Source organism: Martes martes (assembly GCF_963455335.1).
Source record: "Martes martes genome assembly, chromosome: 8".
NCBI classification, from domain to species: domain Eukaryota; kingdom Metazoa; phylum Chordata; class Mammalia; order Carnivora; family Mustelidae; genus Martes; species Martes martes.
In genome coordinates this window covers 79,416,142-79,438,788 of record NC_137895.1, presented here as the reverse complement: position 1 = coordinate 79,438,788, position 22,647 = coordinate 79,416,142, and the positions used below count along the sequence as shown (strand labels likewise).

The window sequence follows — 22,647 nt, the reverse complement described above, 5'->3', positions numbered from 1 at the left end:
TAGGGACACTTCAGAGCTAGGGAGCCTGAGCTGGTCTAAAGCTATAGTGGACACACTTGGAAAGACTTAGCCAAAATGAAGCTGATATATACATGAGATCCAGACTGAGAACTCGGTTAATAAGAGAAAGATGACTGATACCTACCCTGGCATCCTCGGGGAAGTAAGCCCAAAATCTAAATTGGGGGTTGCATGCATGTGATTGTGGTTGTCAAGTGAAGACCAGATTGGGAAGTAGCAAAGAGGTAAAAGCTATAAATGAAGTGGGAAATTTTCACCAGAGTAATTTCTGGGGGCCTGATTTCAATGGGGGTAGGCTCTCCACGCAATGGTCTGGCTGCTCTCAGCAGGACCTCAAGGGGCTTAGCCATTTCTTAAAGGGCAGAGTTCTAAGAAGGAAAGAAAACCTCGCTTCTGCTGATGCCGCTTCCTTGCATCTGTGTGATGTTGGAGCGATGTCTATTAAAGATAGGGGTTCGGAGAGGAGCTGGAAGAAGTGGGGTTCCCCTGGGTTCCTAAGTCATCATCATCATTTACTCTGTGAGGTTAGAGTCGTGGGGCAGGGCATCAGTTTTGTGTGGCACTGTGTCAGCACGTCATTGTTACTGAAGGAAAATCTCCCAAATTGAGTATCTCAGATTTCTCTGTAGAAGAGAGAGCCTATGTCAAGTGTTCACAGGCTGAGAACAGTGCTTCATATTTGGCTGAAAACTGGGAGCAAACATGTTTGTTCCTCATCCCCCGCACACAAAAAACCCCATATGTCTCGAGAATTTGCTTCAACATTGAATTTTGGTAAAGTAATAAAATTATTTTTTCATGCTTTAGGAAAGGCTGCGATTTAAAAGATTTCCCTTAACCTATTTTATTTTATAAATGCCACTACTACCTACTAAGTTGTTTAAGAAAGAAAGACTGGATCATTCGGTCTCTTTCTCTCTTGACCTTGAAGTCAGTCACTCAACAGGTTCTTCTGATTCTCTTTCAAAGTAACTCTTGAATCTCCTTGCAAACATTCCAGGCTAGTCCATCATCTGTTCCCGGGTGTACAATGGCCTCCGTATATGTATTTTTGCCATTATTTACTTGCATATAGTGTGAGCTCTAATATAACTCAAATATCCTTGTATGTCTTACTATCTTCTGTGCTTGGCGAGTCAACAACCTAACCCATGCCTACTTCTTCGGCATTGTCTCAGGCCACAGAATCTCAGGGACAATGGATAACTCGTTCACTAAGCACCTAACTCAGTATCTAGCTGAACACTTCTTATTTTGAATATTGTGATTTAGTTGCAAAAAACACTTTCCAACTCTTAATTTATATATTTGTCATATTGTGGTTTTTTGCTTCAGGTCAGGGTTTGCCTTATTTTATCTGGACCAAGATGTGAAAAGTGGTTTTCTCCCAAAGGGTTAAACACTAAAGTCACTGAAACCAGTGTGTGGCAGGGACTTCCTAATTCTGACATCAGCCAGGAACCAAGGGGGGATGGGTGTGGAAGTGGGAGAGGATTTTTGCTTCTTGGCCACCAGCATTCCTATTGATTCCCCAGGATTTCCTTGCTGCTATGGTCGGTATTCACAGGGGACGCTTTCTGACCCTTGACCTCCAGCCACACAACAGAGAATCAATCATCAGTGCTAACAAATTGGCCGTGGCTTACCACCAAGTATGAAATTATATAAGACTCACTTGCATGAACATGTTTAAGGGGTTTCTAAGATACAGATATGAATATTCAAAACTATAAAAAACACAGATGCTTTTGTACAGAGTCTGCTTTCTTCTCTTTGACTTGGTTTTCCTTGTCATAGAAATTAGTTTCATACACCCACACGGTCCTCAACTCTCTGCCAGAAACAAATGACCATTTGTGAAGTCGTTGGCTTTTGATTTATTCTATAAAAAGTACCCACATGAAGTTAACAATCGCAGGCTGTCACTGCACTACATGTAATAATATATTCAGCAGAAGTGTAATTTCAGAGGTAGTTACGAGATAATCACTGGTTGCTACTTTGTTCCGACTGTATAAATTGTAACATTGCTTTAGTATAATCACTCACTATAAAATTATTTCATTTTATTACTATTTTACATTATACCTCAAATGGAAAGACTCATTTAGAAAATTGTGACCACAGAGGTGCTCAAATGAGTTTTGAAGTAACACTCTTAATTTGGTATTTGATATCATTTTTCAATGAAAGGATTTAGTAATGCATTTTAGTGACTGCTGCTAAACAGAAACAAACATTGGTACAGAGGGCCATTTGTCCTCTGCCTCCAGATGTATACCTTTAGAGGCAAAGTAAATACTAGAATCATTTAAAAATTAAAATTAAAAAAAAAAAATTAAAATAAAAAAAACCTCTCTCCACTCTCTCAAACCAGAAAAGGTTTGTTTTCTTTTTAAACTTAATTTTACCTATTTGGGAATACTAGCTTCTCTCATATATTCAGGTCTTTAAGGCTAACATGGTGCTAGAGTCCTCATTTTCTCATACTCTGTCTATTTAGTTCAATACCATCCAAAAGTAGTTTTATGCTTAGGAAAAAAAAAAAAAGTCTAGAATTCTTGCCTCCTCTTGATCATGACAAATCTGCTGGACAACTTCGAAAGATGACCTAGAGAACCTCACTTTACCCTGTGGAATCTAGAGTCACCTGATACCAACAACTTGCCTGGCTCCTCTTCTCTGAGGCCCCGTCATTTTCTTTCTACTAGTTTAAGAGCAGAGCTGGAACCAAAGGTGACAGAAGTTCCAAAATCTTACAAATCTATTAGCTAGTGCCCCCTTCTCCCAAAGCCCCTGAAAAAAAATTTTTTTGACACTATATGCTAAATGTTAACATTTTAAGTGATTTTGTATTTCTATAATTCCATATTTTCTGTATTTCCAAAATACATAAATCCATATTTATATGTTTTCAGAAATTTCTGATGTATACATATATATCTCTTATAACCTAAAAAGGTAATAAATCTTAATTGAGTCCCCATAGCCACTGACCAAGAACCCAGAACCTCTTCTCTCTTCCCAAGCAATGTTTCTAGCTTTGGAGACAGACTGGAGCCCCAGGACAGGGAGTTGATCATATATCCTGTATGACATAGCTGCTGAAATTACTAGCAACATATCAGGCTGCTTAATGATGGATAGCATTCAGATCTTTGGCGCAGATCCTACTCACAGTTTGGAGCAGTGCCTATTCCAGAGGACCCACCCTTTAAGAAAAGCATTGAAAAATTTACCAAATCCCCAGAGAAGTACAGTCAAATGGTTACAACTGTTCTGTCAGTTCCATTGTGTTCTACTGCAAGTTGGAAAAGCCCTGAGGATTATTGGCTTAAACTTCAAGACATTTCCTCTTTCCATAACAAAACTATGTCACTGGTTTTAAGTTTGACTCAGCAGCCTTATAAGGTCGGAGTGCTGGACTGGCATATCTGTGATTTTATTGGTCAACTCCTATTGGTCAGAAAACAGCTCCCACTATTTTAGACCTTATACCTTCATACTTTCTCCCATGAAAGTTAATATGGATTTGCTCTGTGTTGGGAAGGAGGACAGATTCTGGACAATGGGTAAACGTTTAAAGAAGAATATTTCAGCTCAGAATAGCTGAGTATTCGCTAACCTTAGAGTCACCCAAAAATGGAATGACCACGTGGATTGAGGGTAGGAAAGTATGGGTAGGTTTGATGGTCTTTCATTTACTATTGCTGTAAAAGGAATTTCAAAACTGAAGAGAAATTGAAGTTATGTATTCCTAAAGTCTCTCCTAACTCCAAATGCCCTACTATTGCCAATACTACTGCTACACGATTGACTCTCTTGAAATAAGCCACAGTTACAAATAACTATGTGGAAATCAAGACCAAAATCTTTTTTTTAAGTAAGAAAAGTAGAATCTTATTTTAACTGGCTAAATTATATAAAACATGGAGAATATATAAGATCTTAAAATGCAGACTTTTTGTTTCAAATATTAATATTATCGGTTTCATTTCCTTAAATATGTCTAGAATTCAATCTAGATCTTCCCAGAATTTAAATGCTGAACCATTAAGAATGATGATTTTTGTCATACAATTTTAGGATTAATTTCTTTTTTTTTAATTATTTTTATTAACATATAATGTATTATTAGCCCCAGGGGTACAGGTTTGTGCATCATCAGGCTTAAACACTTCACAACATTCACCATATCACATACACTCCCCAATGTCAAGACCTAAATCTTTTTTTTTTTAATTTTATTTATTTATTTGACAGAGAGAGACACAGCAGGAGAGGGAACACAAGCAGAGGGAGTGGCAGAGGGAGAGGGAGAAGCAGGCGCCCTGATGAACAGGGAGCCCTATGCAGGGCTCGATCCCAGGACCTGGGATCATGACCTGAGCCGAGGGCAGACGCCCAATGACTGAGCCACCCAGGTGCCCCTCAAGACCTAAATCTTAATAAGAACTAATAAATAATGCACAAAGAGAGAACAATTCCCTTTTGCATTTTAAGTGACTCATGAAATAGCAGTTTGGTGAACTTATTTTTGCAACACACGTTCTAACATTTCTTTAAGTCTGCTCTGCAATAGCTAAAATGGCTACAGTACCTGTGGGTTGGCTAAAATTCACCTTCTCCAATTCTACTGTCCAGTCTTTAAAGGGCCAGTCTGTGCAGTGTTATAGTATATTACATATAAATAGGATATTTGGCTGATTATCCTGTCTGAATTAAATTATGCAGTATTGGTGCTTTACATTAGCTATCTGGATTTTTTTTAAAAGGATGATATAGAACATGCTTATAAGTATGTAGTTCTATGAAGCTGTTAAATAAGGGTGCATGTTTTAGACTTAGAGGTGTACCTTGAGAATTCATGCTAGTAAGTCACTCGACTAAGGAGTGAGTAATGCATACTCACAGCATCCACCGCTGTAAGGGGACCTGGCCAGGCAAAGGTTCTACTTTGGAAATATTGAATTTGAGGTGCCCTTGACACTATGTAGAAAATACATGAAATTTCTGTAAATACATAAAACATTTTTATAAACACATCCAAACATAAATGTCAAGGTCAAGATTTAGAAAATTTAGATTTAGAAAATTTAGAAAATTTTAGATTTAGAAAATTGGTTCATAGAAGAAACTGCTCAGAGCACTCACAGGGTACAAAGAGAAGCAGGTTAATGCTGTTGAATGTGTCCATGAGATTAAGAAAAGATTTGAAACATTTTTGTTGGATCTGGCAGTTAGCATTATTGATGACACTGGGTTAAGAAATATTTCACTTAAGCCATATGTTCTCTTTTTCATTCAAATCTAAAATTGTATCAGTTTACTTTTTTGTATTCTTAAAAAAAAAAAAAAAACAAACAACCTGAAAAACAAAAAGTTATTTGTTTTCTTCCAAGGAGTAGACCATTTTTTCTTTTTCATTTAGGGAAGAGATCCACAATAGTAGTCACCCATGGTCACAACAGATTTTTCTTTTCTTTTTTTTTTTGTTTTTAAAGATTTTATTTATTTATTTGACAGACAGAGATCACAAGTAGGCAGAGAAGCAGGCAGAGAGAGAGGAGGAAGCAGGTTCCCTGCCGCGCAGTGAGTCCGATGCGGGGCTCGATCCCAGGATGCTGGGATCATGACTTGAGCCGAAGGCAGAGGCTTTAAGCCACTGAGCCACCCAGGCGCCCCACAACAGATTTTTCTAAACATACGCTATTGCCAGAGGACCAATAAACCACTGTGGTTTATTGAATTTTAGAAAATTGTATTTGTCTGCTATAACTTCTTGCTAAGCTGTGTTTTGTGAATTATGTTTTTCCAGGAATTTTTTTTTCACATTTAGAGGCAGAAAGTTTTCCACATGTAGCTTATATTTCTGAAATTATCCCTGAAAACTATTTGCAAGAGCCTTATTCTATAGGCTAAACATTTTCACAAGAGGTTCAGATAAGCTAAACTATCTCCAGACATTTTAGTCTACTTAATATTATGCCCCGCATAAAACACCCACTAAAGTATTATTTTCTCCACACATGGAGCTGGGTTTTTTTTTGTGAAAATGCTCAATGGGGACAAAATTCAACTGCTTAAGCATAAAACGAAGGTAAGTATAAACTATGTAGGTAATACTGTTTTTCATAGGTTAAGAAATAGATATAAATTCTCTTTCAAGACAGTGATTACTCCTTATTCCCACTGCTTATACTGTTTATAATTCTAAATTTTCAAGTGTATTTAGAGTGAAAGGGTACAACAGTTTGTAGAAGGATTTCAAGTCTACAAGGTGAACCAAGTTCTTAGTTATTGTGGGGTCTAAATATTTTTTCATTCATGGTAAATTCATATTCTGTAGATATATATTTATTGTTGTAGAAAAATAAGTTCATCGTTCTGAGCTCCTGCAGAAATACAGAACGTGGTGAAGGACCTGATTTTTTTTTTTTTAAGATTTATTCATTTATTTTCAAGAGAGTCAGAGAAAGAGAGAGAGAACAAATGAGGGGAGGGGCAAAGAGAGGAGAGTCTTCAAACAGACTCACCGTTCAGTGCAGAGCCTGATGTGGGGCTCCATCTCACAACCCTGAGATCATGACTGGAGCAGAAATCAAGAATCAGATGCTTAACCAGCTGAGCCACCCAGATGCCTCAATGGACCTGATTTTTTACCCTTACAGTATCACAGGAAACAGTGATGAGACCACAGATATTCCTCAGTAGGACTTCCAATCCCTTCTGGAATCACAAGGAGCAGAGAAAACCAAACTTGCAAATTAAATAAATACCCCTGGGCATTCTCCACACTTTATTAGTGTTGACACCATAGCTCTTGGCTGTAGCCACCTTCTCTTGTAATATAACAGGACACGGCATTCTAGAGCTGCAAGAGCCCCGAGAGGTTACCAAACCCTTCCCCACCCCCTTCAGGGAGCACAGTGACAGCTCGGTGTCTGGAATCAGAAAGAACTGACCTTCATCTTGTAACTAGAGGCAGGAGCTCAGACAAGTGACTTACCATCTCTGAGCCTCAGGTCCTCAGCACTGGTTGTCAGAGACAGAGCTGTTATCAGGAATACATGTACGGAAGTGTCCTATGAAATTTTACAAATAATACAGAATCTTCTTTGTGCACATAAGGAAAATGAGACCTGGGGAGGCTAAGACAACAAGATGGTCTATGTTTACAGTTTATGCAACCAGCTTCCCAAGCACTTGTCCATTGGAAGATAATCATGAATCAACAGATTAGCAACTATTTGGATCCTCAAACTGTATAAAGTTTGTGCTGCAAGTATAAAGACGAGTATAACACAATCTTGGAAATTATTGTTCCTTGGAGGGAGATGATACAGAGAGTCTAAGGATTTAAATAATGTTTAAAAGCAACGTAGCAGAGTAGTTTCATTGTGCAGCGAGTTTAAAAGCTATTAAGAACGTTTAAGTCAGAATAGAGAGTTATCTGTTGGGATGGACTGACTGATAGAACTTGTCATGTAACTTGTCAATAGTTCCCATAAGGCTTGAGTAGATATTGCAAAATAAAGAAAATTTATTTGCACATTTGTATGGACGCTTCACACTAGACAGTCTTAAAAATACTAATTGCTTGTATTTTCTCTCTAGTGCCTGAAGTAATATCAGGCTACGTTGAAAGAAACAAGAAAATAGGCTATGGCACTATTTCGCCATCTTTACATAATTCGATATTTGTTAGCTAATTGTTCCAATCCTTTGGGCCTCTCTGCAGTGCTCTGTGACCTGCGGCTCTGGAGTTCAGCAAAGGGATGTGTACTGTAGACTCAGAGGCATTGGTCGGGTGGCTGATGAAATGTGTGATCCATCCACCCGGCCTTATTTTCAGCAGCGATGTTGGCAGCAGGACTGCATCCAGTACCAGTGGGTGGCAGGAGAGTGGCTGAATGTGAGTACTGACCCCTAAGGTTTCAAAGACACTGCCTGAAAGAATGCGGTGTTCATTTTGTCATTGCACTTCCAGTGTTCATCGTCATGTACCAAAAAAGAGACACATCGTCAAGTGAAGTGCACCAATGCGCAAAACATACAAGTGAATGAGAGTTTCTGTGATCCTTCAACCAGACCTCTTTCGATCAAAAAGTGTGAGAACCCTTCCTGCAGGTATATTGTGGTAACAGGAGACTCATCACAGGTAAGGCAAAGAAAGAAAGTTGAGAAATGTTGCCTCTGGAAAAAACAACCGAGTTTCAAATTTGATACAGTTGAAACTGTGTCTAAATTTGAATATGGGGTAGGGGGGTGGAGGGGTTGCAGCTGGGTAGCTCAGATGGTTAAACCTCTGCCTTGAGCTCAGGTCATGATCCCAGAGTCCTGGAATGGCACTTTGAGGGGTTCCCTGCTCAGTGGGGAGTCTGCTTCTCCCTCTGCCCCTCCCCCCTGCTCACTCTGTCTCAGCGCTCTCTCTGTCTCTTGAATAAATAAATGAAATCTTTTAAAAAAAATTGAAAATGGGGGCAGATAATGGTATGCATATCAATCTAGGGGATGGAACCACTGACAGGTGGATGGTGCAGAGACAGTAATAGCAACGTGTGTGTTAAACTCTAGTTCAGTTCTGAAGTGTGGGCTGGGGCAAGTGTGAAATCAATGAGCAGAACAGTTTAGCAAAATGGCCCTGAGGAGTTGCCTGTTTTTTTAAAAACAGCTGTTTTGATGTATAACTGACAAACAATACACCACACATATTGAAAGTGTATATATAACTTGCTAAGTTTTGACGGGTGCAAACACCTATAAAACCATTTCTATATTCAAAATCAAGAGCATCTCCATCACCCCCAAATGTTTCCTTGTGCTACCTTATACTTCCTTCCCGTCTCCCTCCTATCTATAGGTAAGCTAGTCTGTTTTCTATGTAAGGGACTCCTCACTATATTATTTTGCATTTTCTAGAGTTTTTCATAAATGAAATTACACAGTATATACTATTTTTTGACTGATTATTTTTTTTAAATATTTTATTTATTTATTTGTGAGAGAGAAAAAGAGAGAGAGCCTGCCAAGCAGGGTGCCCAATGTAGGGCTTGGTCCCGCATCTCTGGAATCATGACCTGACCTGAGCTGAAGATAGACACTTAACTGACTGAGCCACTCAGGTGGCTCCTAATTATTTTGATGAGTTTAAGTATTTTGAGATTCAGTCAGGTTGCAGTATGTATCATTAGCTTATTCATTTTGATTATTAAATATATGGATAGCTTCTAGTCCACTAATCTGTGATGTCTGATTTGCCATTAATTCCCATCCTGATTTTCTTAATCTCAGACAGTATAATATTTATCTTTAGAAGTTTGATTTCATTTTTTTTTAGTTCTTTCATGTCTCTACTTTTTGAATATACTACAATTAGTAATAACTTTTTAATGTCCTTCTCTGCTAATTCTAACATCTATGTATGTGTGTTTATAATTGAGAGAATTTTAGTGTGCTCTCAAGTTTATGCAACCATTATATCACCATGATGGTTTGTACAACCATTAGATCACCATGATCTGATGCTAGAACATTTTATCACCTCAAGAAGAAACTCCATACACATGAGTAGTCTCTCCTCATTGCCTTCTTCCTCTGAGCCCCAGACAACCACTTAACCTATATTATACATCTGTGGATATTCCAGCTCTGGGCATTTCATTTAAACTGAATCATACAATATGTGGTCTCCTGTATATGGCTTCTTTCACTCAGCATGGTATTTTTAAGGCTTATCCATGATGTAGTATAGAACCATCATTCATTTCTTTTTATGGATGAATACTATTGCGTTTTAGAGATAGGCTACATTTTGTTTATCCATCAGTTGATGGATATTTGGGTTGATTGGCTTTCTGACTATTCTGAATAATGTTGTTAAGAACATTTGTGTACAAGTTTTTTTTTTTTTATGAATGTTTTCATTTATCTTGGGCAAAATACCTAGAAGTAAAATTTCTGAGTATTATGGGAACTGTTTAATTTTTTGAGGAAATTCAAAACTGTTTTCCACTGTTGTTTCACCATTTTGCAATCCTACCTACCTAAATAAATCTGACTTGGTCATGGTACATAACCCTTTTTATTTGTTTCTGGAATTTTTTGATAGTGTTTTGTTGAGGATTTTTGTATTTACATTCATAAGAGTTTTCTTTTCTTGTAACATCTTTGCCTAGTTTTGGTATGAGGGATATAATGGCCTTGTAGGACGAATTAGGAAGTTTCCCTTACTCTTCTTTCTTTTGGAAGAGATTTAGAAAGGTTAATGCTAATTCCTATTCAAACATTTGATGGAATTTACCAACAAAGGCTGTGGTCCTGGGCTTTTGTTTGTGTGAAGTTTTTTTGATTATTAATTCAATCTCTTGGTTACAGTTCTATTCTTTCTCTCTCCATCCCAGAATGTATTGTTGTTGCTGTTTGCTTGTTTGGTGAGTTTTTTTAAGCTCACTGTAAAGTCTGTATCCTTTGTCACATGTAGTCACTGAAGTTTTGCTTGATGAATATAATTGTGAGCTAATAATTCTATACTGATTTCCTTAGCTACCTAGAAACAATCTCCAACCTTTGCCAAGAAGCTCTGTAAATGGAGGCACCTTTAACACTCAGCCAGGGAGTTGACAACTCTTCCATAAGTTTTGTTTTTGTTTTTTTTTTAAGATTTATTTATTTATTTGACAGACACAGATCACAAGTAGACAGAGGGGCAGGCAGAGAGAGAGAGAGAGAGAGAGAGGAGGAAGCAGGCTCCCTGCTGAGCAGAGAGCCTGATGCGGGACTCGATCCCAGGACCCTGGGATCATGACCAGAGCCGAAGGTGGAGGCTAACCCACTGAGCCACCCAGGCACCCCTCTTCCATAAGTTTAATGTCCTGCTTTTGTTCATAGCTTAGATATCAGTCAGAGATGAAAGTGTAGGCCCTTCCCAGGTGCTTCCTGCATATGTGTGGAGTCCTGGACTTGTGCACAACCTTATGCATGTCCACAGACTTTTAGTTTCCTATGAATATATTGGAACTTTTCAAAGCTGTTACAGACATTTCATTTCCCAGATTTTCCTTTTAAGCTTTTTTGACTATTCTATTTTTTGCTCCATCTGTTATCCCTGCTCTGGAAGCTGCAAAGTTAAACAGTAGCCTTTAATTGGGTTCAACAAATGCCCCTAGGGAAAAGGCTTTTAGCACTGGTGCAAGCAAGCTCTAAGTCAAGTCAAATAAAGACAGCCTTGCAAGCGGTATCTTCTAAAAAACCACCAAACAGTTCAAATTATGACAATTCTATGGGAAGGAGGCTTTGAAGGATGTCCAACCCAGTTCCACCTCTCTTGTGGTGGCCAGGCTGCTGGTTTTCACCATGTTTGCAGGACTATTCATTTTGAAGGCTACTATGGAGCTCAAGAGGGGAGAATGGGTATAGGGTAAGTCAAAACACTACAAAGTTCTGTCTTCATCCTGAGATTTAGCCTTATTTCTTGAATAAATGCTTCCTGGATTGCTGCAGGCCTTTGGTTAATTTTCAAGGCTCTGGGAAAGTTAATTATGACAAATTTTGCCAGTTTCCTCATTGCTTTTATGGAGGACAGAATTTTCACTTGTCCTTACTTAGTTGTTTTCACTCATCCTCTTGGTCTGTGTTGATAGATGGATTTTTCTTCGCATTATAGGTTATATTTTCCTGCTTCTTTGCATGCCAGCTAATTGCATGTTAGACATGAATTTTACCTTTTTTGACTATTGGATATTTTTTATTCTATGTATATATTATGAGCTTCATTCTAGAATGAAGTTATTTTGTGTGGAAACAGTGCAATCCTTTCTTGTCTTACTCTTAAGATTTGTTAGGCCAGACCAGTGCATTATTGGTCTAAGGTTAATTATTTCCCCTCTACTCTGTCAAGACCCCTCTGAGTACTCTACCTATTATCCCATGTATATGAAGTTTTCCAGTCTGACTGGAGGGAACTCTATTTAGTCCCATGTGAGTACCAGATCCAGTAAGTTCTATCTTTTGGTTGGTTCATTCTTTGGCCTCACTTGGTGTCTTCACATATGTATGTGCACTGGTCAGAACTCTGCTTTCCCATTGTGTTTCTAGCAGACTAGAGCAGTTATAGGATCACTTTTTTATTTCTATCTCCCAGGTATCACTTCATTGCCTAATGTCCAGTGTCTGAAAAGCCATTGTTTGTTATATTTTTTCCAGATGTTTTTATTGCTTCAGGTTAGAAGGTAACTTATTTCTTGCCACTCCATTATTGCTGGAAGCAAAAATCTGTTCGCCCTTTTTTGGATCTTTATGTCTATATCACTTATTTATTCTAGTCAAATGGTATTATACATCACATTATATGTTTTAAGATAAATGTATGCTAACTTATATAGTTACTAGTAAGTTAAGGCTAATAACTATTCTTTATTTCAGGTAAGAACTCCTAATATGTTCCATTTCTCTGAAGTTGTGCCTACTGGGAGATAAAGCTTCATCCAATTAAACTGTTCTTAGCAGTGTAATGGAAAACAGAACCAAAAAACATAGGCACTACAAATAGACAGTCAAGCATGAATCTGCATCCTTTCCATTTATTGGCTTAACTCTGGAAATGTTACCTAATGTCTCTGAACAGTTGTTTATTCATCTGCAAATTAAGCTAATAAATAAGATTATTGTGGGGAGTATATAGCCTAGTATATATTAAGCACCTGGCAAATAGTAGGCCCTAGTTAAGTTTAAGGACATCTTTTTCTCCTCTTATAATTGTGTATTTTTCAGTGTGCAGGTAACTGTGGATTTAGTTACCGACAAAGGATTACAGATTGCATCGCAATCTGGCCTACTGAGAAATATAAGCTTCATCAACTTTGGCCTATAGACTATCGAGAATGTCCTGTGCTGCCTTCCCCTCAGGTTTACAAATGCAATTTTAGGAGCTGTTTGCATGTGGCCACTTGGAAAGTGGGGAAATGGAGCAAGGTCAGTATGTAATTATGAACTGAAAGTCTTTTGAATGAGATTTTCTAGGTGTAGGATACCTGGTAATCTGCATGTCTAACTAGATCTCAGAGCTGTCTCCTACCCCTTTTGTCTATAAAAACCACTATCAGTTACTTGTATAAATATTTCTTTTTCTATGCTTGCTATAATCTGCTTATAAGCAGGGACTATAACTAATGACTTATTTCTGTTCCTCTGAGAGTCTTGCACAGTGGCTTGCATTTTGAGTAGATGCTTAAGATTTATTGGTTAATTAAAGAAGTAAATCTGATGTGTGAGTAATGAAAGTCATTGGCACTATATTCCATTTCCAATTTGATAGAAAGCAAGTGAATGTTGCTTTGCAATCTTAGCATATAAAAATGAAAGAAGCTCTGTAGTCTTAATAATCAACAATCAATTATTAATTAATGCATTATTAATAATCATGATTATTTATTAATAATAATTAATTAATGCATATCAAGGGACACCTGGGTGACTCAGTCAGTTAAGTATCTGCCTTCAGCTCAGGTCATGATCCCAGTATCCTTTTATCCATTATATACTTCACCACCAAACTGTACTCTTCACAGTGCTCAGTGACTTGTGGAGCTGGAACAATGGAGAGAAGAGTAGAATGCATGGCTGCAAGTGGTTTGTCCAGTAACTTATGTTTAAAGCGTTTAAAACCAGATGCTCAAAAGAAATGTTACATCAATGACTGTAAGTAATAGACTTTAAAAATCTACCTAATACCTAAGTGTTCCTAGGGAGTTTTAATTAAAATTTGAAAGTATTTGTAGCAGTCATATGTTCCACAAAACAAGATGTTTGTTTTTTCAGAGTATATTAATATTTGTGTGATTGAGCTAAATTCATGATCTGTTTGTAATTTGTTCATTGTTGATAAGTTGTATTCACTTGTCCTTGAAGGTAAAACATTTACCAGCTGCAAAGAAATCCAAGTAAAAAACAACATTACCAAGGATGGTGACTATTACCTTAACATTAATGGAAGAATAATAAAGGTATTTTGAAAACAGTTTGCATTTGATTTTAACATTGGCTGTTGACTGGAAAAAGCATTTCTAAATGTTTGCATTTTCCCTTTAGATCTATTGTGCAGACATGCACTTGGTGAACCCCAAGGAATATATTTCATTGGCCAAAGGTGAAGAAGACAACTTTTCTGAAGTGTATGGTGTTAGGTATGAGATTTTTTGGCTTATCTGTGCATTTTTATGTTCTATCAAGAGAATTACAACTTCCAGCTTTCAGAGTGACACTTGAGTATCTCACAAGTGGGACAAGTAATTTAGGAGCAGGTAGACAAAAGACCTAAGCCAGGTGTTGTCCATGCCTGTTGAATACTAAAGACTTGAGTATTAACTAAGAAGAATACTGAGGGTGAGCTGTGGAAAACAGAGAAGAGTTTAAGAGCTAGGTGTATTTTAATAGAAATGAAATTAATACCAGTAATAAAAACTAGTAATAAAAACTAGGAGAACTATAGTGAATTATTTTCCATAAACCATTCTTGAACATCCCATTGAGAATATAAATTAATCTTGAGTGACTTTTACTTCTTTCTCATTTAACTTACTGACACTATAATATTGAGGAGTATATCTTCCCATTTCCAAAGTTTACTATTTATCTACATGATGGGAGAATTACTGCATCTAATACTAAAAGTACTCTAATGTTGTTTCAGACTACAAAATCCATATGAATGCCCTTTTAATGGAAGTAGGAGGCAAGACTGTGCATGTAAAAATGACTACCTGGCTGCTGGATACACTGTTTTCAGCAAAATAAGAATTGATCTCAATTCCATGCAAATTAAAAGTAAGTGCTGGGACGCCTGGGTGACTCAGTCATTAAGTGTCTGCCTTCAGCTCAGGTCATGATCCCAGAGTCCTGGGATTGAGTCCCACGTTGGTCTCCTTGCTCGGTGGGGAGCCTGCTTCTCCCTCTGCCTGCCATTCTCCCTGCTTGTGCTCTCTCTCTCTGACAAATACAATCTTTAAAAAGAAAAAAAAAGTAAGTACCAAATCTCTAAAACAGAAAGTCTCTGTTTGCTAATGACATTCTAACAATATTCTGACATATGTGGTAGCCAGAGTATAGAGAAAGGCCTGGCACTGTGCAATAATTACTTAATTTTTTAAAAAGAACTTAATAAGTACATAATTCCTTTGCAATAGCATGAACCATGGGGACCCTCTACCTTAAAATCCCCAATTACATTAGGGACAAGGAAGTTAATATCCTCAACATAATTGTATAAGTCTTTTGCAGGGCTTAAGGTAATAATTAACATTAATTTCTGCTCACAATTTGTCAAGTATCTTCCCATAAATTTTCTCATTTTATCTTTTTTATAACTCTATACTAGTTAAGGCAGAATTGCCTCACACTGTTGCTAGTGATGAAATTCAGATGTACTTATAAATTTAAGTGACTTGTCTGAAATCGTACAGTTAGTAATTGGTGTTGAGGGGTAAAGTCCCACACACAGATCCCAGCTTCTGTACCTGCTGCCTTTCTGGGAAGTAATTCAGAGATTTAGTAAAATCAAAACATATTTATAGAACCTAATATACACTGAACATGAGACAGCCTTCCATCCTAGAACTTGCATACCTACAGAAAAAGGCAAAGAAGTTCATTTTGGAAGTAGAAACTCTAAACTGCAATTGAATCACCAGTACCTATCATGGTGCATAGACTATAGAAAGAAACAAAAAAATTATTGAGACATGGAATGCGTGAGTACATAATCTCTACATCACAGTCACATAATGATGAATTATTATTGTTAGTAATAATAGCTACCGTTTACTGCACCCACTGTTACTGCACTGGGGAAGTATTATATTGTTATGTTTATGACTCTGGAGTTAGACTGTCTGGGAGTAAATTCTTTGCATCCATTTACCAGTTGCATGACCTTGGAAATATCTCTTTAAGCCCAAATTCCCTTGTCTGTAAAGTGAGAAGCTGGCTCTAAGATGTTTTTCCTTTCTTCTTTCATTCCTCCCCCCTCCCCCTGCTTTTTGGTGAGACTAAAAGATAATACTCGTAACATACCTAATAAGTGCCTTGCATATAGTAAATGCTCAATAAATGCTGGTTGTTATTTAATACTGTATGTTGTAACATTGCTAAGTAAGTACACAGGGAGAACTTGGTAACTTATTTGCTATTTATTAAGCTGTTATATATCGTTATTTTATCAAACAAGTCTGCCATTTGCCAGGCATTTGGCTGGGCCCTGAGAGTACAATGAGAATACAACTCAATACAACTCAATACAACTCAATACAGTACAATACAATACAATACAATACATTTTCAACTCCCTGATCTCTCTTTTTTTTCTTCCAGTTTGGATGGCAAAAACCCAGTCTTGATTAAACATTTCCCCTGTGCTCCAGTTGCAACATGCGACATGAGTGTGGCCCCCTATGTACTGCCCTTCTGACTGATCTCCCCTTAAATGCATGACTACTAAGCTACATGCTGTTTGAGTAATCCTGTTGCCCTTCCCTAGTTCATTTCCAACCCCACACCCTTGCAATAGCCTCTCTTCCTATCTAAATTTTTATCATTTCAGGAAATGGCACATATAATCTAGATACTCCAGCTAAAATCTAGCAACATCTTAGCTCCATTTCTCTCACACCAACATGCAGTCCATCATCAAATTTTGTGAGGTGAATCTCTAACATACATGTTACTGTGGACTGAATCATGTCTCCCAACATTCATATGATAAAACCCTAATCTCCAATGTGATGATATTTGGTTATGGGGAGATAATTAGGTTTAGGTATGATCATGAAGGTGGAACCCTCATGATGGGACTAATGCCCTTATAAAAAGAGGAAAAGACACTAGAGCTCTCTCTGCCAAAAGAGGACACAGTGAAAAGGATGACCATCTGCAAGCGAGGAAGAGGACCCTCATCAGAACATGACCATACTGACCCACTGATCTCCCCCTTCCAGCCTCCAGATGTTAGAGAAATGTATTTATGTTGGTTAAGCCACAGCTCATGGTGGTTTGTTGGGGCAGCCTAAGCTATCAGATATCTTAAATATCTAAAAATATCTAAAGGTGATATCAAATATCACTTTCTCACTACCTCATTGCTACCACCTTCATCTGAGTCCACACCATTTTCCCCTGGATTATTATGCCTACTAAAATTGTAGTATTCCTACAATTCAGTATTGTAACACTCTCCACTCCTAAAATCCCTTCTCTCCTTCTTTTAACTGTTTGTTTTTTTTTTTTTTTTGCTATAACAAGTACCACCCCTAATATAATGTAATATTTACTTTATTACCTGTCTCACTCTGGTAAGATTCAGATTCCATCAGCCTCTCCTTCTTCCACCGATGTGTTCTTAGAGTACGTAAAATAATATCATATTCACAATAGATTCTAAATAAATATTTGTTGAGTAAAAAGTCTTTAACTTTCCTCAAGAAACTGTCTTGAGGAAATCTTGACAAATTTGAACTAACTGAAGTAGAGAAAAGGAGTTTCAGGAGAAGGGACCAGCATGAACAGAAGCCTGGAAAGGTGAATTATCTTGGTTCCATTAAAAAATAAAAAGTCTATTTTTCTCTAAACAAAAATTAAATGAAGGTTGGGAGATGACAGCTTGTTAGAGAAGTTCCCAGAGAGCAGATCATAAAGAACAATGTGTACTAACTACACAACTGAATTTTATAAGTTATGAGAACCTGTGTGGGAAAGTTTTAGCAGGGAAAGGACCAGACTTGGTATCCATGAAAGTAGTTAAGAAGCTAATATAATAATCCAGATAGAAAATGATGTGGTCTTAAAATAGGGGTATGGTTCAAAATAGGGAGAATATTAAAGAGGTACACTCTGTAGGATTTCAGACAGAAGGAATATGGGGATTAGCAACATAGAATATTTGGAAAATTTTCCAAAATAACAGGGTGGATGGTGACATAGTTCAGTGAGATGAGAAACACAGCAGAGGAAATAAGTCTGGAGAAAAAGATAATGCATTTAGTTTGGGGGTGTTGAGTTAGAGCTATCTGTGGGTTATCCAGGTAATGATGGGGGAGATAGTAGCAAAGGATGCTTGATTTGAAATTTGTGTCTGCTCTGCCTTAGCCTAATCCATAAGTTCCAGTGGAAGCAGTGATGTGTGGATACTTGTTTAATAACCAGCATTTAACAACCAGTAAACAAAGTCTGACTTATGGCATTTACCAACGTCCTTGGTTATATATATCCCCACCATGCCAACTTCAAGCTACAAACAACGAGCTTATTGTACATGATGTTGAAAAAGACACACCCAACTGGTCCTCAGGATTTGGTACAAGCTGACTCTGGCACATAACTGAAAACCTCCTAGTCTTGAAAACATGTCCTTGGTGATATGATATTTCTAGGAATGCTAACTTTGAAGATTACCTGTAGGGAGCTGGTGTCATCATGGGGGCATGCAGTGATCTTTCAGTCTTGTTGAAAGGTGAAGTGATTTGAAACAACATTAGTGGAGGTGAGAGTCCCTGACTAGAAAATTGTTGGTTAGAATATTATTTGATTCAAGCATGAATAAGTGAATGGGCCAGTTGACTTTTAGGGTTCCTTCCAACCTGTCTTTGATCCTATATCTCTATTTTTGATACTTCATATAGAATCTCCAGCATTATTGCCAGTCGGGAAATTTTGCTAATGATGTTGGCAAAAGTAGGGTTCAAAAGAAAATAATAATATAATGCAGTAATATTAGAAATCAAAATAGCAAATATTTTGGTTGGATGTTTTTGTTTTTGAGTTGCCTAAATGAATTCATATATATACATCATATATATGGTCTATAAGCACTCATGTGTGGCTTTGTCATGATGTATTAACCTTTAATGTTTCTCCTTCTATAATTTGCTCCTGACCCCACTTTATTTTAGATATTCCCTATAATGTAAAATATAACAAGGCATTTAGTTTCTTAAAACCTCTGGATTAATTTATTCATGTACCTGCCATTTATAGGGCAATTTTTGAGATAAACATTTTTTATTAAAAAATATTTATCAAAAACCTGATGTGTACTATAATTGCATAGCATATTCACTTAAAATTTTGAATTAATTATATAAATATATTTAAGAATATAGTATGAAGACTGCATGTTTTACAGTGAAGATTGGAAAATATGCAATTCTTCAGTGCTAAAAAGTTTCATTTATTTTTTTAGCCACAGATCTTCTTTTTGCCCAAACAATATTTGGAAAAGCAGTGCCATTTGCCACAGCTGGAGATTGTTATAGTGCTGCCAGATGCCCACAGGTATTTCATATTTGTTTATTTTTCCCTCACTGTGAAAAAAAAATGGATGCTCTTTCTCTGAATTTTCTTGACCAGAGTACTGCAAAAAGCATAAGTAAATAGAAAAATGTAAATTTCCTATATGGAATTTTATTTCAAAGATTATAGATAAATTTAGGGGGGAAAACATCTCTGCCAATTTTAGGTTTGTTTGAAAGGTGTGATAACACGGATTACAAATTGTTCAGAGCCTATTTTTCCTTCCATCACGCATTTTCATTTTTAATCTTTCCAACTGGTCCCTGGAAACAAATGGTTGTACATAACAAAGTGAAGGAATGAATCACAAGCATGTGGCCTCCATACACTGCTGCTAGCATTGGTTATATTAGCTGTCTGGGTCCGTACCAGTGCCAGGATAACTTATTTGTGAAATAGTGTATTTCCATGACTTTGCTCTTGTTTTATTTTTTTATTTTCAGAGTTCTCTTCACACACCCTTTATGCCATCTCTGTGATTTCCAGTATAGAGTGTGCTTTCTAGGAGAAATTTACTCTCATCAAGAGATTTTATAAAGTCTATGTGAACATCAGCGTTTTAAGATGGAGACATGTAAGCTAGATTAATATAGCATGGTTAGGAAGATTCATCACCAATTGAAAAAATCATGTGCAAGAAGTAATAATTATAATATTGATATTTCAAGAGAAGTAGCTGATGGTTTGCCAGAGCCCTCTCTTGGGATTTCCTGTTCACTACTTTCATCATAGGACAGAGAAGTTATGCTTATGTCGAAAAGAGAGGGCATTTTCTATACTACACAAAGATACTTAAAGGAGACCAAATGCATTAGAACTATGGGCTCAAATGAATAAGAAAAAAATTAACTGGAATGAATTTATAAATTTTATGTCCAGAAATGCAAATAGAAGCTGGTGATGTCATATGAAAAAGACCTAGGTGTTTTATTCAACCATCATGAGTTCAATATGACTCATGTAGATTATGGAGTAATTTCTAAACCACCCCCATATAATCATAAAGTACCTAAACATAACATTAACACCAAAAGATTTTAAATTTCTGTTTGAAAATCGTAAGTTTTTAATCTATATAGGAGTAGGAGGCAAAAACCAGGGGGGAAAACAGAGCATTTAAATCATGTCACACAAAGAAAATGAAGGTAGCTAGGAAAAGAATGTGAAGTTACGGTAACTATCTTTAAATATTTAAAGAGCTCCATGAAAGAGGAATGAGGTCAGTGTGTTATTCCAGGAGGCATTAATAGAGTAGCAGATTCCAGCTCAAGATAAAGAAGGTTTCTGACAAGGGGGAGTTGTCCAGTAAAAGATCCCCCAGATGTGGAACCCAAATAAATCACTAATTTTTGCCTGTAGTTTTTATAAATTGGTCTTGTATCCTGCAACCCTGTTTAATTCATTTATTAGTTATAATAGTTTTTTTATGGGATTCTTTGGGACTTTCTATATACACTGTGATGTCATCTACAAATAAACATAGTTTTACTTCTTCCTTGGCAATATGGATGCTGTTTATTTCTTTATCTTGCCTCATTACCCTGTCTAAAACTTCTAGAGCAATATTAAATAAAAGTGACGAGAGTAAAAAAAAAAAAAAAAAGTGATGAGAGTAGATACACTTGTCTTATTCCTGATTTTAGGGGGAAAGCATTCAGTCCATCATTAAGTGTGTTAGCTGTGAATATGTTATAGATGCCTTCAGTCAAGTTAAGGAAGTGCCCTTCTAGTCCTAATTTAAGTGGTTTTATCATGAAAGGGTGTTGGTTTTTGAAATGTTTCTGCATGTGCTGAGGTGATCCTGGGGCTCTTGTCCATTACTGTAGTGATGTGGTGTATCACACTGGTTGACTATTGTATGTTGAAACAACCTTACATTCCTGGGAGAAATCCCATTTGGCCAGGTAGTATCAGTCTTTTTATATGTTGCTAGATTTGACTCGATTTGTTGGGAATTTCTTATCTATTTTCATAAGAGATAATTGACCTAATCATTTTCTTGTGAGGTCCTTATCCAGTTTTGATATCAGGGAAATACTGGCCTTGTAAAGTGAATTGGGAAGTATTCCCTCCTCTTTTACTTTCTTGGAAGAGTTTGTGAAGAACTAGTCCTTTTTTTTCTTTTTATCAAATTTTAATTCCAGTATAGTTAAATTGCAGTGTTATTTTTCAGGTGTACAATATAGTGATTCAAAAATTCTATACATTACCCAGTGCTCATCATGAGAAAAGTTTTTTTTTTTTTTTTTTTAAGATTTATTTATTTATTTATTTGACAGAGAGAGATCACAAGTAGGCAGAGAGGCAGGCAAAGAGAGAGAGGGAAGCAGGCTCCCTGCCGAGCAGAGAGCCCGATGCGGGACTGGATCCCAGGACCCTGAGATCATGACCTGAGCCGAAGGCAGCGGCTTAACCCACTGAGCCACCCAGGTGCCCCATGAGAAAAGTTTTCTTAATCCCCATCACCTATTTCACCCATTCTCCCCACCGACCTCCCCTCTGGTAACCATCAGTTTGTTCTCTATAGTTAAAAGCCTCTTTTTCTGTTTGTCTCTTTTTTCCTATGTGTCTTAAATTCCACATATGCATAAAATCATATTAATTTCTTTCTGACTTATTTCACTCAGCATTATACTCTCTGGATCTATCCATGTTGTTGTAAATGACAAGATTTCATTCTTTTTTATGGCTGGGTAAAATTCCGTTGTGTTATATGTTTATGTACATGACTTCCTCTTTATCCATTCATCTCATTGTTAGCCCCAGGGGTACAAGTCTGTGAATTGTCAGGCTTATAAACTTCACAGCATTCATCATAGCACATACCCTCCCCAATGTCCATAACCCCACCACCCTCTCTCTCCCCCCCTCCCCCCAGCAACCCTCAGTTTGCTTTGTGAGATTAAGAATCTCTTATGGTTTGTCTCCCGCCCAATCCCATCTTGTTTCATTTGTTGTTTTCCTACCCCCCAAACCCCCCACATTGCATCTCTACTTCCTCATGTCAGGGAGATCATATGATAGTTGTCTTTCTCTGATTGACTTATTTCATTCAGAATAATATCCTCTAGTTCCATCCACATCTTTGCAAATGGCAAGATTTCATTTCTTTTGACAGCTGCATAGTATTCTAATATATATGTATACCACATCTTCTTTAACCATTCATCTGTTGATGGACATCTAGGTTCTTTCCATAGTTTGGCTATTGTGGACATTGCTGCTATAAACATTTGGGTGCACATGCCCTTCGGATCACTACATTTGTATCTTTAGGGTAAATACCCA

At 37.1% G+C, this 22,647-nt stretch overlaps 1 protein-coding gene across 1 annotated transcript in view; it reads left to right on the top strand.

Moving 5' to 3' along the window:
• Positions 1–22,647, top strand: part of ADAMTS20 (ADAM metallopeptidase with thrombospondin type 1 motif 20) — a gene marked incomplete at its 5' end in the record, with an annotated part of 201,711 nt that overhangs the window by 144,089 nt on the left and 34,975 nt on the right. The window contains 8 exons of the mRNA XM_080811885.1: positions 7,763–7,936; positions 8,012–8,182; positions 12,793–12,993; positions 13,590–13,719; positions 13,930–14,024; positions 14,110–14,204; positions 14,711–14,844; positions 19,250–19,341. Coding sequence (XP_080668011.1) covers positions 7,763–7,936; positions 8,012–8,182; positions 12,793–12,993; positions 13,590–13,719; positions 13,930–14,024; positions 14,110–14,204; positions 14,711–14,844; positions 19,250–19,341 — 1,092 coding nt within the window. The remainder of the gene's footprint in view (positions 1–7,762; positions 7,937–8,011; positions 8,183–12,792; positions 12,994–13,589; positions 13,720–13,929; positions 14,025–14,109; positions 14,205–14,710; positions 14,845–19,249; positions 19,342–22,647) is intronic.